Below are 16,098 nucleotides of genomic sequence, written 5' to 3'. Positions count from 1 at the left end.
GTTTTCCATTATATGGATATACCATAATTTCTTTATTCACCTGTTGTTTCCAAGTTCATAATAGTTGTTGGCTATTAGAAATAAAGCTGCTGTAAATATCAGTGTACAAGTCTTTGTGTGGACATATATTTTCATTTCTCTTGTTTAGTAGATACCTGGGAGTGGACTGACAAGTAATATGGTAGGAGTACGTTTAGCTTTATCAAAAATTTTTCCAAAGTGACTGTACCATTTTTACATTCCCACCAGTAGTGAGAGAGAATTTAGGTTGTCCCACATTCTTGCCAACATTTGGTATAGTCAGTCTTTTTAATTCTAATTGGTGTATAGTGGCATCCAGTTGTGGTTTTAGTTTGCATTTTCCTAATGACCAATGATGTTGAACATTTTTTCCTGTGCTTACTTGCCATTCATTTATCTGCTTTGGTGAATTGTTTGTCCAAATCTTTTGCTTATCTTTAAAAATTTGGGTTTGTCATCTTTTTACTGAGTTTTGCAAGAATTCTTTTTTTTTTTTTTTTGGCACAGGGATTAAGCCCTGGACATTGGTGTTATCAGCACCATACTCTAACCAACTGAGCCAACCATCCAGCTTAAGAATTCTTTTTATATAAGAGATATAAATCCTTTATCAGATTTGTGATTTGCATATATTTTCTCACAGTCTGTAACTTGTCTTTTAATTTTTATTAATGCCATCTTTTAATTTTTTTTTTTTCTCGTTTTTGCTGCTGGCTGGTTAGGGGATCCAAACCCATGAAAAGGCCACTCTCTAAACAAATGAGTCAGCCCAATTTTTGATAAAGTCTAATTTATCAGTTTTTTCTCACATGGATTGTGTTTTTGGTGTTATATCTGAGAAATCATTGCCTAATTCAAAGCCGCAAAGATTTTTCTGTATTCCTTTTTTATAGTTTTAGCTCTTATGTATTTGGATCTTGGATCCATTTTATGTTAACTTTTGTGGGCGATGTGAGGTAATGGTCTAAGTTCATTTTGTTACATATGAATATCTAATTATCACAAAACTATTTTTTGAAAAGACTATCCTTTCCTACTGATTTACCTTGACCCCTTTGTGAAGAGTTACTTGATCATATGTGTAAGCTCTTTGCTTCTTTCTCATATAGTTTAAAGCTATACTGGCTGGCCAGTTAGCTCAGTTGGTTAGAGTGTGGTGCTGATAACACCAGGGTCTATGGTTTGATCCCTGTACCAGCCAGCCACCAAAAAAACCCAAAACAAAATAAAAAACCAAAAATAAAGCTATAAAATTCTTTTTGAGCCCTGCATAAACTATAGCCCCTGATTTCTTGATAGACTGGTGTTTCATTTTCTTTCAATTCAAGTTATTTTCTAATTTCTGTTGTGCTTGCTTCTTTGATCCTTGAGTAATTTAGTTTGTTGTAACTTCCAAATATTTGTATATTTCCCATTTTTCTTTCTTTTTAATTTCTAGTCTTTTTTTTTTGTTGTTGTTGTTGTTGTTGTTTTCGTGACCGGCACTCAGCCAGTGAGTGCACCGGCCATTCCTATATAGGATCTGAACCCGCGGTGGGAGCGTTGCCGCGCTCCCAGCGCCGCACTCTCCCGAGTGCGCCACGGGCTCGGCCCTAGTTTCTAGTCTTATTCTGATGTGATTAGAGACAATATTTTACCATTGTACCATTTTAATTCCTCTTTTGAATTGTGTGTGTATTCATTCTAAGGATTTTAGTATGTAGCCTTCATGTGTCATAATCTACTCAGGTTTATGCTGATTTATTTCCAGTAAAATACAGAAACTTGGCTCCATGATGGTTCCATACCTTTTCCCCTTCTTTGTGCTACTGTTTTCTGATATATTACATCTCTATATGTTATAAATCCAATAATACAGTGTTTTAATTATTGCTTAATACAATTTTATAAGTTGTAAAGAAACTAGGAGAAGAAAACATATATACAGTCTTTTATATTTACCCACATAGATATAATTTTCACTGTTCTTCCTCCCTGTAGATCTGAGTACCATCTGGTGTCATTTCCTTTTAGAAGAACTTCCTTTAGTATTTCTTGTAGAGCAGGTCTTTCAGCAACATATTATTTTTGTTTATCTGAGAATGACTTTATGTCATTTTTTAAAACAGCTTTATTGAGATGCAATCCACATACTATGCAGTTGGCTTTTAGAGTATTCACAGAGTTATGTTATCTACCAGTATAATTGATTTAGAACATTTCCTTTACCCCAGAAAGAAATACCACACTCCTTAGACATTCCCCCTCAATCCCCACATTGCCCTCAACCCCAGGCAACTACTGACCTACTTTATATCTCTATGGATTAGCCTATCCTAGACATTTCATACAATGAAATCATACAATATGTGGTCGATGATTATTATTCACATTTGCCTGTTTATTTGCATATCTAATAATTTGTATTTGAAAACTAGACATTTCAGATAATCCATTGTAGCAAGTCTGGATTCTGTTTTATTTTTCTGAGATTTTTTTTTTTTTTTAACAAATTTGTGCATACTTAGACTTTGGACTGTGTTGCCTCTGTGGTGTGCAGCTGCTGATGTCTCTACTCAGTTTTTCTTTTCTCATTATCATATTTTAACTTGCCTTCTTAGGGACCACCCCTTTGTCTGCAGAGTTTAGTAGTTCAAGTAATGATCTGAGTAGAGGTTACGCTCAAACCCCCTGAGCCCGTACGGTTTCCATCTGTGCTGATGGATCTGTGTGTAGACTGAAGAATGCCTTCAGTGTTATGCGTAGTTCTCCTGTCTGTCTGGACTTTAACTCCCAGCTCAGATTTCTTGTCTCTCTCCTGAGCATATGTATTTTCCCAGTCAGCCAAGGGATAGCGTGAAATAGTTCCTTGGTGGTGACATGAAGCAGTTCTCTATCTGCTTGTGGTAACTGCACAAAACTCTAAATGAGATAAAACTGCATAGATGGCCAGCTGGTTAGTTTAGTTGGTTAGAGCATGGTGCTGATATCACCAAGGTCCAGGGCTCAATCCCTGTACCAGCCAGCTGCAAAAAGTAAATAAATAAATAAGGCACAGTAAGAGATTAACAACAATCATTAGTAATACAATAGAACAATTACCAAAAAACCCTGTGTGGACCTGCATCCACATCCACACACACACATCAATGTATGTAAAAAAAAACAGTGAAAACAGAATAAGATCTGTATTCTAGTTAATGATATTGTACCAGTGTTTGTTTTGTACATGGGATTTTAGGCACAAAATTTGCAGCTTCCTGTGATTTTATAATTATTTCAAAGTAAGAAATTAAAAAAAAAAATTGGGCTGGCTGGTTAGCCCAGTTGGTTAGAGCACTGTGTTTTAAACACTAAGGTCAAGGGTTCATATCCCCATACCAGTCAGCAGCCAAAAAAAAAAAGAAAGAAAAAATCTAATGCAGGTAGTCTCTGGATCTTAAGAACCTTAAAGTTTTAACCTGTTAATCTTGTAATTCCACTTGCAGGGAATCGGTCTTAAAGAAGCAATTGTAAATTGCTTATTATTATTTGTAAGAGTGAAACAATAAAACTATTACTCAGAAAGTAATATACCAGTAATTAAGGTACCCTTCAGTTAGTGAAATAGAATTGTGCAACCATTAACATAGTTGAAGGGTTTGAGTAAAAAATACTTTTATTTTTCTACAGTGTTGCACATATTTTATACACAGTGGTAAGTTGAACACTAAACATAAAACCATATACATTGATGATCCAAACGATGCAAATGGGAAGCCAAAATTTCTAAAAAGATCTGGAATAAAATCTCAAACCTCATTTAAAAAAAGTAGTTTTGCCTCCTACTGCCTCTCTATGTGATGCGTGTCTAAATAATAGCATTTATTTTTTTACCTTGTGTGTTCTGTATCATAATTTTAATACTTACAATTACTGTCAAGAAAATGAACTGATTATAGCTCATGACTGATTTAGAAAGTGTTTTGATAAGTACCATCTGCTTAATTTAACCATTTTTGAAAAAATAGTTTTGCCAATGAGGTATGATTTTTAAATTTTTAAAATTGAGATTTTTTTCGTGGGGGCTGGTGGGTTAGCTCAGTTGGTTAGAGCGTGGTTCTGGTAACAAGGTTCAATGTTCGACCCCTGTACCGGCCAGCTGCCAGAAACACCCAAACAAAATCGAGGTATTTTTCATCATGCTCAATTTTTAGGTTATGTTATGTTGATAACATAAAATTCACCATTTTAGTGTAAAGCTTACGATTTCTACCATTTTCATTGCACACTTGGGCACTGAGTGCATTCACGATGTTGTGCACCATCATCAGTATCCATTTCCAGGGCTTTTTCATCTCAAACAGAAACTCTGTACCCATGATACAATAACTCCCAATGATGTCTGTTTTGATAATTTTGTTATTTCAAAATTTACATATATATATATATGTTTATTATAGAAACTTTTAAAAATGCAAAGAAATCCAAAAACTAAAATGTTACCCGTAATCTCACCACTTAGAAAAAAGACTTGCCACTTGGTTTATTTTTGTGTTTTGGCATTCCTTGCATGAAAAATATATGAAATGTTTAAGCAAATGACATTTTGCCAAAAACCCCACTTACATTTTTTTGGATTCCAAGTAAAATATGTGCAGTTTAAAGTCATTCATTTTTGTCTACTCTCCAAGAGTGGATATCGGAATAACAGTATATGGGCCTATCTTCTTTATTTCTTGAGACTCAAGCCCTTTTAGCATTTTCTTGTCTGTCTCCTCCTTCCCCCCACCTCCCACCCCCTTTTGATGCAGAAGGCAATAATGAGGGGAAAGGGATTTGGTGAAAGAAAATTGAGAATTGTTATAAGGGTTATGAAAATAAGTTACAACTTGAAAATTGTTTAAATAAAGATTCTATGCTAGTAGTTGTTTTTGACTTTCATAATTACATATGTATATTGTGCACTGTCATTAGCAACCTCTCCTCTGTATTCAGACAGACAGAATAAGGCCACACATTTATGTGGGCCTTGCTGCTCATTCTAGTAATCCATTCACTTAACATCAGACACATAACATAACTGCATCTGGTATGTATTAAGCCCTGATGACAATAATGGTGATGATGATATTTGCAAACACTCAGTTCTGTTACCTGTGGTAGGCACAGTTCTGAGTGCTTTATATATATAACGTCATTTCGTTTTTTCAGCAACATTATGAGTTAGGTGCTTTTAGTAACCCCACTTTCACGTGAGGAAACTGAGGCTAAGTAACTTGCTCAAAGTCTCACAGTCTAGTAAGTGGCAGAGCAAGATTTGAATGTAGGCGTTTTGGCTCCAGAGTCTATAGTCAGTGAATAACTCCAAGGCTCTGATGGTTTTTCATCACTTGTTGTGATCTTTCTTAAGGCAAGTCCTGCAGAATAGTAATTTCCCAGAATGGTAATAGATGTTCAGTGAGGTACAAAGTTAAATGGCGTGGAGGTTTCTGTGGTTAAATAAACTGGAAGTCAGTAAAGCTAAACGTGTCTCTACTTCAGCACTTTTCAGAGCCCGATGTGGTAGTGTGTGTTGTGCTTCTCTGGTAAGGAGTTATAACATGTAGGATGGCCTCAACTTTTGGATGGTGAAACTGTTTCACTGCCTCACAGCCTCTCACGGGACTGCTGATCCTGAGAAATATACCCTGGGTGACACCAGCCCACAGAAAAAAGTCTGAGTCTGATCCTTGATTTACAAGGGAATTCATATCTGGCTCCTACCCACCTTCAACCTATGGCTTACCATTTTCTGCCCCTCTTCTGCCTCCTCCCCATCCCTCATCCCAGATCCCTGGTTGTCCCCTACATACCTTCCTCAGCCTGGAGTGTTGCCCATCCTCCTGCCCCTGCCATTTTATATTTTATTTTGTTAAAATTTGGGGTAGCTGGCTGGTATAGGGGTCAAACCCTGTACCTTGGTATTACCAGCACCTTGCTCTAACCAGCTGAGCTAACTGACCGGCACTGCCCAGCCATTTTTGCCTGGCAGATTCCCCCTCCAAGTGTCAGCCACCTCTGTAAGCTTTCCTTGATACATACCCTGGGTGTCTCTGCACATGGTGTCCCTGAGTTTCCTGTATTGCCTTGTTCCTGTACTGTTGCAAAGGTTTCTGGAGAGTATGTTGTCTGTTGTTGGTCTTTTCATCTCTCCATCTTCAGTATCTTAACCAGTGCCTGTTTTAACCAGGTACTTGCATAGTAATTTCTTCTTTCAGCTAGGAAATGGCGAATATAGTTTAAAGAATGCTTTTATTGTGCCTCTTGAGAGTGTATTCCAGTAATGATGATACAAAATAATAATTGTTTTGATGATAAAAGTACTTTATTTTAAAGAATACATATAACTCAGTCAGGAAAGCATGGTACTGATAACCCCAAGGTCAAGGGTTCAGACCCCTAAATTACTTATTTGATTCCCTTATCTTTTTCACGTTTCTCTATGTATACAAATGTGATCTAAAAGTCTTTTGCCTCTTTCCAAAGGCATGTCATGTATCAGCAGAACAAAGAAAACTTCCAGGATGAGTGTACAAAGCTTCTGGTTGGCAATATTGTTATCACCCGATACAACAATCGTACGTATCGTATTGATGATGTGGATTGGAATAAGACTGCAAAAGATAGCTTCACAATGTCTGATGGGAAGGAGATCACATTCTTGGAATACTACAGGTAGAAAGCAGAGACTGGGTTTGGGCCTACAGGTGGGGGTGGGATGTGGTCTACTATTCTCTGGAGGATATTGAGTTCTGTAATAGCATACAGCTTGAAACTTTTAAAATACTTGAATTGGTAATGTGTCTAAGATTGAATTAGCTCTTTTATGGGATTTGACCTGAATATGCTACCCTTATAGTTTCATTTCTTTTAGTACTTTTGGAAGTTACCACAAAAGTTAACCTTAGGGCTTTGAGTTATATTTCTTTAGCTGATTTTGCTAGAAGTCTAATTGCAAAGATTAAATTTGACCTATTAATCATTTGACTATCATTTCAACTTTCTATTGCCTAAGCCCTTAGCCTGATGCAGCTTTTAACAAATTCTTTCTTGGACTTTTAGACTTATTTCTTTCTCCTGTAATTGCAATGGAACTTGAGCCTCCTTTTTCCAGTTATAAATATATTATGATCAGTTTCCGATGGATCCTTGACACAAGAGTATTATGCAAATTGCATTCCTCAATCCTGGCATAGACACTCAGATTATGTTGCTGTAAGAGTAGTGATGCTGCTTCTGAAATTTTTTCCTGCCTCTATCCTGCCCTAGCAAAAACTATGGGATCACAGTTAAGGAAGAGGACCAGCCACTGCTGATCCACAGGCCCAGTGAGAGGCAGAATAACCGTGGGACGGTGAGTGGGGGTGTCAGGCTTATACTTCCAGCTCAAGTTCTTCATCCTATCAGCCACTTTAAGTCTTCCTTGCGGCTCTGCAGGAGCCGTGGCGCAGTGATTGGAGTGTGGTTGGGGACACCATGCTGGGTTTTATCTGTCTCTGCTAGCCAGAGGTGCCACTTCACACTGGTAGGAGTTGCTTTTGAAGTCCTCACAAGGAAGGGCTAAATATCTACATGAGCAATTTAGGTTAAAGGAATAAGGAGAATTTCCTGTGAATGAAGATTAAAACTCTGGATCCATTAGGGAAGGTATAGACATTTATTTTTAACAAGGGTGGGGACAGAGGAAAGTGTCTTGTCATCTGACTCCCCTGTTTGAAATGTGAAGACTGGGGATCAGCAGGATGACATGAAATTGAGGCACACAGCTTGGAAGGATGTATTGTCCTACCATTGTCTTGAGGCCCAAGAGAGACAGAAATATTTTTGTTTTTCTCGTTTTTCCTCTCCTTTTAATAATTTCAGTATTTTCCCCTTTACCTAATATAGCAGGGTATATGCATTGTGAGTGAGGGGGAAAAGGGTAAAATACTTGTAGTGTTTCACCACCTTCTTCTCTGGTGTTTTATGATCCTTTGTGTGTACATTATATTACTGCAGGACCAGCCCTGGGCCATGGCATGTCTTATATAGGTCGGGGAGTACAATTCTCTTTCACTGCCTTATTTTCACTCTCTCTTCTCTCTTCAAAGCTGCTAAAAGGTGAAATCCTGCTGCTGCCTGAGCTTTCCTTCATGACCGGAATCCCGGAGAAGATGAAGAAGGACTTCAGAGCCATGAAGGTTGGAGTCCTGCCGTTGTCAGCAGGAAATGCCTGCTTTGCACAGTGACTTTTTAGATAGCAGTTTGAGCTAAAGCCAAGCCAGGTTCTGGCTCTGACACTGGCTTGCATTGTTATCTGCAAGTCCATTCGTCCACACTCCAGTTTTCCTCTAGTAAAACATGATCCATGTGCCTTCCCACACACGATATGAAAAAGCATATCAGAGCTTCCTTTTAAAGGTCATTGGAACAGTAGAGGTGCTGGATTATGAGGTCAGAAGAAACAACTCTGTCTTCATCCTCACCCATCAGATGGATGATTGTAAACTGGTCAAATGGCCATAACTGAGGTTCTTTGAGAGCACTAAATTACTATAATGTTTCTATAAACTTTCAGTTTATTTGAAGGCAAGGAGGGGATGATGAAGCAAAAAGTCAGCAGTCAGAATATGAAGGCAGAAGTTTATTTGTGGGTTTCTGAGTGGACTGGCATGTTGGGCTCAGCTCCCCATAGGCAGTAGCTGGGGAGCAGAGATGGGTACAGCAGCTTGCACCCAAGCAGCGTGAGCCCAGACGCTTAGTGCTGACTCTCCACACTCTGTCTGTGACTCCTGGGGATGTCTACACTTGAGCTACTCTCTGCTGCCCCGCTTTCCAGTCCTTGTCTGTCTTGGACCCAAGTGCCACATATAATTCTTAGTAACATCACAAAGAGCCTGAAGCAAAGCTCAAAATTCCTGTAAGAGATATCTTTCATGTTTCCCTTCTGATACTTCTGCTTTCCCTTCCTTACCTAGTTACCTAATGACTTTATGATCACAGAGCTATTTATATAGCACCGTCCACTTATTGACCCCAGTGACTGCCTTGCAGGGAACAGTAACTGTACAACCCATTAGTCTCAGAAGAAGAAGTAAAGAACTAACTTGTGTGTTTCAGAATCTTCAAACACTCCTGTTAGATGTTAGTCAACAATAAATATTTAGCAAGTAGGGCTGACTGGTTAGCTCAGTTGTTAGATCACGATGTTGATAACATCAGGGTCAAGGGTTCATATCCACATACTGGCCAGCCGCCAAAAAATAAATAAATAAATAAGCACCTATTATGGGTCAAACGCTATGGTAAGTTCTAGCAAAAAAGTGCGTTATGGTGACACTAAATCAGTATAGTATGACATGAACTGTAAGACTGAATATGGTTTTCCATTTTATTGTGTTTGGCTGGATGCCTGGCACAAGACATTTTTTCTGTGTTTTTCCCAAATTTTGAATAGGTGTAATCTCAAGCCCTTTTTCCTCCTGTTTTGTAGAATCTTTTAGGAATTTTAAATTAAGAAATTTGAGAGATAAAATTCAGATGTTGTAAGGGAGGAAGAGCCAATAACATTTAAAATTCTTACTTTTGTTATTAAATTTTTGACATCAGTCACGTTCCTGAGAGACATTTATTGAAGTCCTTGGAGATTTTGAAATTTTCGAATGATTATCATGGGAGGGAGTTTTCTTATGGAAATATTTTAGACATACTGGGGTTTATTTAATCTCATATTGGAGAAAGTAATAACTTATCTCCTTATTTCCATTTTAATTCTTTTTTTGTTTTGTTCTTGTGTTTGGTGGCCGGCTGATTCAGGGATCCGAACCTTTTTTTTAAAGATGACCGGTAAGGGGATCTTAACCCTTGGCTTGGTATTGTCAGCACCATGCTCAGCCAGTGAGCTAACTGGCCATCCCTACATAAGATCCGAACCTGTGGCCTTGGTGTTATTAGCACCGCACTCTGCCAAGTGAGCCATGGGCCGGCCCTTCGGGGATCCAAACCTTTGACCTTGGTGTCCATTTTAATTCTATTTAGGATTTGACCCAGCAAATCAACCTGAGCCCCAAACAGCACCATGGTGCTTTGGAATACTTGCTACAGAGAATTTCAAAGAATGAGACAGCCAGCAATGAACTGACACGTTGGGGGCTCAGTCTGCAAAAGGATGTACATAAGGTAAAGCAGAGATGTGATGGGAGGGAAACAGCTGAGGATTTTAGAGCCTGTAAGATGTGATAACTTCCTATTTTGTCTTTATTTTGGAGTTTTGCTTTATTCTTTTTTTCGTTCCAGTCATGGTACTTGAATTTCCTTGAGTTAATTTGCTAGTATCTTTTATGGTTCTGTATTTCCCAGGGATCTGAGCTATTAATTTCCAGTCAAATAGATAGCAAAAAGAGTATTGACTTAAAATTTACCTTATTTTCAGTTTTCTAACCCAAATTATTTTTGACATCCTATATATCGTTTTCCTTTTTCTTTCTGTTATTTTTTTATCAAAATTTTTTTCTATTTCAATAATTAATTTGTTTTTCTTTGAGTATACTATGTCATTTTTGCCATAGGCATAAGAGAGTCTCCAGCTTGTATGATCTAATTTTCTCGTGGTCCTTCACCTGAAGTTTGCCTGGCCAGCTGTTTTGAATTTAGTGCAGGCATGATCCATAGTGTAGTGGTGACATGCTTGGGCTTTGGTGTCAGCTTTTCTGGCTTTGAATCTCAGCTCTACCATGTTCCTTCTTGGTTACTTTGAGCAAATTCATTAACATCTCTTTAGCTTCCTTATCTGTAATATGAGATAATGATTGAGTTAAAAGAATTAAATAATAAAATCTTTAGCATAATATCTGGCACAAAGCATTTGATAAATTTCAGTTATTACTACTTTTCACATTTCTTTTGAGATTATACCAAAATAATTAATTTTACCTTTTCTCTAGTTCTCTTGTGCTCCGAATTGACTCTTTCTTTTTTTCCTGATTATAAAAGTTATGCATGGTTGTGCTGGCTTCAGTGTACATATACCAAAATTGGGTAGTTGCCAGGAGGATTAGCATGGCCCCTATGCAAGAATGACACGCATATTTGTGAAGCGTTCCATATTTTTAGAGGCTGGCCAATGAGTACGGAGTTATAATTAGATAGGAGGAGTAAATTCTGATGTTCTGTTGCACAGGAGGATTAACGGGAAGTTTTGTATATTATATAATAGCTAGAGGAGATGCTTTTGAATGTTTTCACCACAAAGAAATGATAAATGCATGAGGTGATTCATATATTAACTACCCTGACCTGATTATTATACAACATTTATATGTATCAAAATATCAGATTGTACCACATAAGTATGTACAATTGCAATGTCTAAGATAAAAGTTTAAAAAGTAATACTCAGTAAAGAAAATGTGGGCTGGCCGGTTAGCTCAGTTGGTTAGAGTGCTGTGTTATAAACACCAAGGTCAAGGGTTTGGTGTACCGGCCAGCTGCCAAAAAGAAAGAAAGAAAATGTGGAAACATTAGAAAATATAAAGAAGGAAATAAAACCACCAATAATTGTATCGCCCAAGGAAGACAATATTTCAGTGATTTATTTTAGACACATGTAAAAGATTATATTTTCAATGTATTTACTTCCCCTAAAATTATTTTCTGTGAGAATGTCTTTCCTTATTAAATTTTGATTGTGCTATATATGGTTTGCATCTTTTTTCATTTAATATTGTATCTTGATCATGTTCTCATGTTATTAGATATTATTTGAATGTTTAGAAAATATAAGCCAAAGTAGAAAATCTTGCTACATCAAAATAACGTCTGTTAACAGTTTGGAAAATATCCATAAGTCATACACATACACACACACACAATATGTATTCAGGTGTTTCGTTTTTTCTTCAATATATTTTAAATGTTTTTCCGTGTCATTTGATATTTTTCTAAATATTTTTAGTGGCTGCCTGATACTTTTTGTTAACAATTTTCTACTCTTTTTACATTCAAATTGAGTTTAGTATTTTCCTGTTATAAATAGTAATGCAGTGAACATCCTTGTAACTAAATCTTTGCACATGTTATTATTTTCTTAGGTAAAATTTATAAAGGTGAAATAATTAGGGGACATTTATGTTTTAGTACTTTTATCGTATATTGCCAGTTGCCCTCTAGAAAGGTTCAACAGTTTTTTACTCTCATGAGGATAAAAAGAATGATTCTTATACCGTTGCTAATAGGGATATCTTTATTCTTTATAATATATACTTTTAACATATTAAGAAAAATAATTAAAAACTTTTTTGATTATAGACAAAATGTTATTTTTTTTAAAAAGCAGACAGTAGAGGTCTGCTAAAAAGTAAATGTTCTTCATAATTACACTTCTCCCTCATTTAATCACTACTAAGTTTGGATTCATTCAGTTTTTATGATGCATACTTTACTATTTCTTTTTGCAAAACAGGGTTATATTACAAAGTAGTCCATCATATTGATGTATCATCAGTTTAGTAATCATTTTTTTTTTTTCTCTCTTTTTTAAATGATGACTGGTGAGGGGATCTTAACCCTTGACTTGGTGGTGGTAGCACCACGCTCTCCCAAGTGAGCTAACCAGCCATCCCTATATAAGGATCCGAACCTGTGGCCTTGGTGTAATCAGCACCACACTCTCCCAAGTGAGCCACGGGCTGGCCCTCATTTAGTAATCTTCTGAGATCAGATGAGATTGGGCACATTCAGGGTGGTATGGCTGTAGACAGCTTAGTTATCTTTCTATTTTTGGACATTTAGATCTAAATTGCTTTATTATTCCTAATTTTAATTTATTCTTTCATTATATTTCTGCCTTTTTCCTGTTAGCTTTTCCCTGGTATAAAGTAAAATAGTTTATATTCAGCCTCATTAAGAAATTTTGCCTGTAATTATCTCCTTTCAATTTTTCCCTTAAAATATTTTCAAAGATTATTTTTCTTCATTCTCTGCTTCTGCAGAGACGTTTTTGAATCCCTTTCTTGGTATACCATGTGGAAGCTTCACTAATGAAAGAGCAGTACCTGTAAGAATTTTACCTGCATATATCCAGGGTGTTTTTGTTTTTTGTGTTTTTTTCAGCTCTGGCTGGTAGGGGGATCCAGACCCTTGACCTTTGTGTTATCAACACCACGCTCTAACCAACTGAGCTAACCGGCCAGCCCTACGTCCAGGTTTTTATTGATCTGGACTTTCGCTACTAGAAGTTTCATTTTTAAGCCATTCTCAGAAGATATAATAAGGACAAGTCTATTTGGTGGAGCATACATACCAGGCCTCAAAGAGAACAGTATCAGTGTTTCCTTAAATAGTGTTTGTAGATGGCTCATGTCATAGATACTTTATTTTCTGTTTAGATTGAAGGACGTGTTCTACCAATGGAAAGAATTAACTTAAGAAATACTTCATTTATCACGTCTCAGGAGCTAAACTGGGTTAAAGAAGTAACCAGAGACCCTTCCATCTTGACTGTAAGTGATTTTTAAAGTGGTGAAGAGAGAACCAGTTTTCCCAAAAGTGTGCAAGTTAGGAAGCAGGAGTGATCTAGTGTCCTCTCTTTGAGAGAAAGTATCAATCAACGTCCCATTCTGAATTATCTACTAAACAGGGGTCCTTCAAACAGAGCAGTTGATGAGTTGTTAGAGGTAAGCCCTTTACCCAACCACAAGACTTATAAAAGGAAATAAGTTGCTAAGGTAATTCATATAGCACCAGCCTGTTACCCCACTCTCTCTTCTTTCTTCTTTGTTCCTTTCTCTTTTCCCCTGGGGGTTCCTGGAGGATGTTTTTGTGCAGGAGAAAAGTCATATTAAATTAAAACAGTACCCCTAAGGCAACTTATATATTAGGCATTTGCATCAAAGAACAAAATGGTATATAATTATTTCTAAATATTTTTGACCAACCTGGTGTTTGTAGCCATGTTTAAAATACATAAATTAAGAAATAAAATAAAGTAAAATACATCTGACTTTAAAACTTGCAATTGAAATATATTTTAAAAGCACACTTATAAATATATAGCTTGATGAATTTTCACAAGTTAAATAGACCTGTGTGATCAACACCAAGAGTTAGGAAACAGAACTTTACTAGTGTCCCAGAATCCCCACTCCATTCTCCCAGTTACTACCTATCTTTCACTCCCCTACATACCAAGAATAACCACTATCCTGACTTCTAACAGCATAGATTCAACTGTTCTTGTACTTAAAAAATATATGGAATCATAGAGTATATGTTCTTTTATGTGTGGCTTCTGTTCTTCAACCTTGTATTGGTAAGTTTTATCCATATTGTTAAGTGTGGTTGTAGATCTTCCATTCTCATTGCTGTGTTTTATTACATTGTGAGAATGTGCCACAGTTTACTTATCACATACATCCATGTTAATAACAGGAATTAGATAACACAGGACTCAAGCAGAGGGAGTGAAAAGTAATTTTTTCTGTAGAATAAAATCTCCTGAGTATGAGTTTGGAATGTTTAAGTTGAGAGAAGTACTAAAAATACCTTGTGTTTATTCCTAGATCCCCATGCATTTCTGGGCACTCTTTTACCCAAAGAGAGCAATGGATCAGGCCCGAGAACTGGTTAACATGTTAGAGAAGGTAGCTGGTCCCATTGGCATGCGCATGAGCCCGCCCGCCTGGGTTGAACTCAAGGATGACCGAACAGAGACCTATGTCAGAACCATTCAGTCCAAGCTGGGAGTTGAGGTAATACATTATTTTAATTTGAGTAGATTTATAGGATTTCTGTTGTAAAATACTTGACTTTAAATTACCTTGGTTATCAGTCTGCTGTTGACAATGTCCAGGAACCTATGTCTTACTCGTGTGCATATGGAATCCTGAACTGAGAAAGCGTCCTTTATGCCCTTTGGTTAATTTTGCTTCTCTCGTTCTGTGTTGGCATCCTCACTCACACTAGGCTTATTTTTCTCATGTAATTGACTGAGAGAATAGCTGACTTAACTTTAGTGCATTATCTGTAGAACATGTTATGTACCGAAAGCAACTACTTGAGCCAGGTGCCATCTTGCACCGTTCAGTTCTGAGCTGTCAGTGCTTTGGCTCAAGATTTGAATTGCTCAGGCGATGAACTTGGCAACTGGCCCCTCAACTTGGTGCTGATAACTGATCAGGAACACTGGAGCTGAGCATGTCACAGCACTCACAACTCTGTTGCTCAGCGCTTTCTGTTTTTTTGTTTTTTTCTTGGCGACTGTCCAGTAAGGTGAATCGAACCCTTCACCTTGGTATTACAAGGCCACTATGCTCTAACAAACTGAACTAACCGGCTAGCTCCATGTTTGGTTCTTAACAGTTTATAAATAAAGTAGAGGAAGAAGATTAGGGAGAGAACAAAAGCAGAGGAAAGGTTTGAGGCAGTAATTAGCACTTGAATTTAAGACTGTGTTGGTGCATTGAATGTCCTGATGGGATCAGTCAATCAGTCAATCGTAGAATTGGATTGTCTTGGCATCCCCATATTCTTTTGATCTGTCACTCTTGGTATATCATTCATGCTAGCACACTCATGTTCCCTTTCGTGCGTTCTCTTTGTGATTTCCTCCCGATTTCCCATGCCTATCATACTCTACCATAGCCTCCCTCAGGCCTAACCATTGATAAGTTCTGCTGTGTTTTCAAAAGAATAACCCAGCTTAATACATTCATCTGCCCCGCCCCATACTTCACAACTCTGTTTCATGTAGCATGGGTTTGAGTTCCATTCATAATGTTTGCCATATTTATCTCATATTGGTCATGCTATCATTCTGACATCCTTAGGGCATTCTGTTTTATTAGTCTTTTTGTAAGGAATCACAAACTCATATATCTACAGGGGCCAGATAAGTAACATAAGTGAGTGAAGTGGGCCAGGTGGGGACTATAAGAAACTAAAGAGGGTAATCCCTATGATTGGAGATAGAAGCCCAGTATTGCCAAATTGATTTTTAATTTGTTTTTTGATAGAAGACAAAAATCTAGATTTGTGTATGTGTGCACCTCTCTCTGTTTAAATGTTAAACAAACTTATAAATCATTGCAGAGACTGAAAAAC

The 16,098-nt window shown here is 37.2% G+C and overlaps 1 protein-coding gene and 1 non-coding gene across 3 annotated transcripts in view; both read left to right on the top strand.

Moving 5' to 3' along the window:
- The window catches only part of PIWIL2 (piwi like RNA-mediated gene silencing 2), a 64,529-nt gene that overhangs the window by 16,583 nt on the left and 31,848 nt on the right, over positions 1-16,098 (top strand). For both annotated transcript variants that reach the window (XM_063087089.1, XM_063087088.1), the window contains exons 10-15: positions 6,508-6,696; positions 7,291-7,375; positions 8,112-8,201; positions 10,039-10,179; positions 13,386-13,499; positions 14,559-14,747. In XM_063087089.1, the coding sequence (XP_062943159.1) occupies positions 6,508-6,696; positions 7,291-7,375; positions 8,112-8,201; positions 10,039-10,179; positions 13,386-13,499; positions 14,559-14,747 (808 nt within the window). The remainder of the gene's footprint in view (positions 1-6,507; positions 6,697-7,290; positions 7,376-8,111; positions 8,202-10,038; positions 10,180-13,385; positions 13,500-14,558; positions 14,748-16,098) is intronic.
- On the top strand, positions 11,005-11,110 carry LOC134371337 (U6 spliceosomal RNA). Its single transcript, XR_010022773.1, has one exon. It is a non-coding gene; the product is annotated as a U6 spliceosomal RNA (small nuclear RNA).

The sequence above is a fragment of the Cynocephalus volans genome, chromosome 2 (genome assembly GCF_027409185.1).
Source record: "Cynocephalus volans isolate mCynVol1 chromosome 2, mCynVol1.pri, whole genome shotgun sequence".
Classification (NCBI taxonomy): Eukaryota; Metazoa; Chordata; class Mammalia; order Dermoptera; family Cynocephalidae; genus Cynocephalus; species Cynocephalus volans.
The sequence above is the reverse complement of the archived record's forward strand: the minus strand, read 5'-3'. Positions and strand labels throughout refer to the sequence as shown.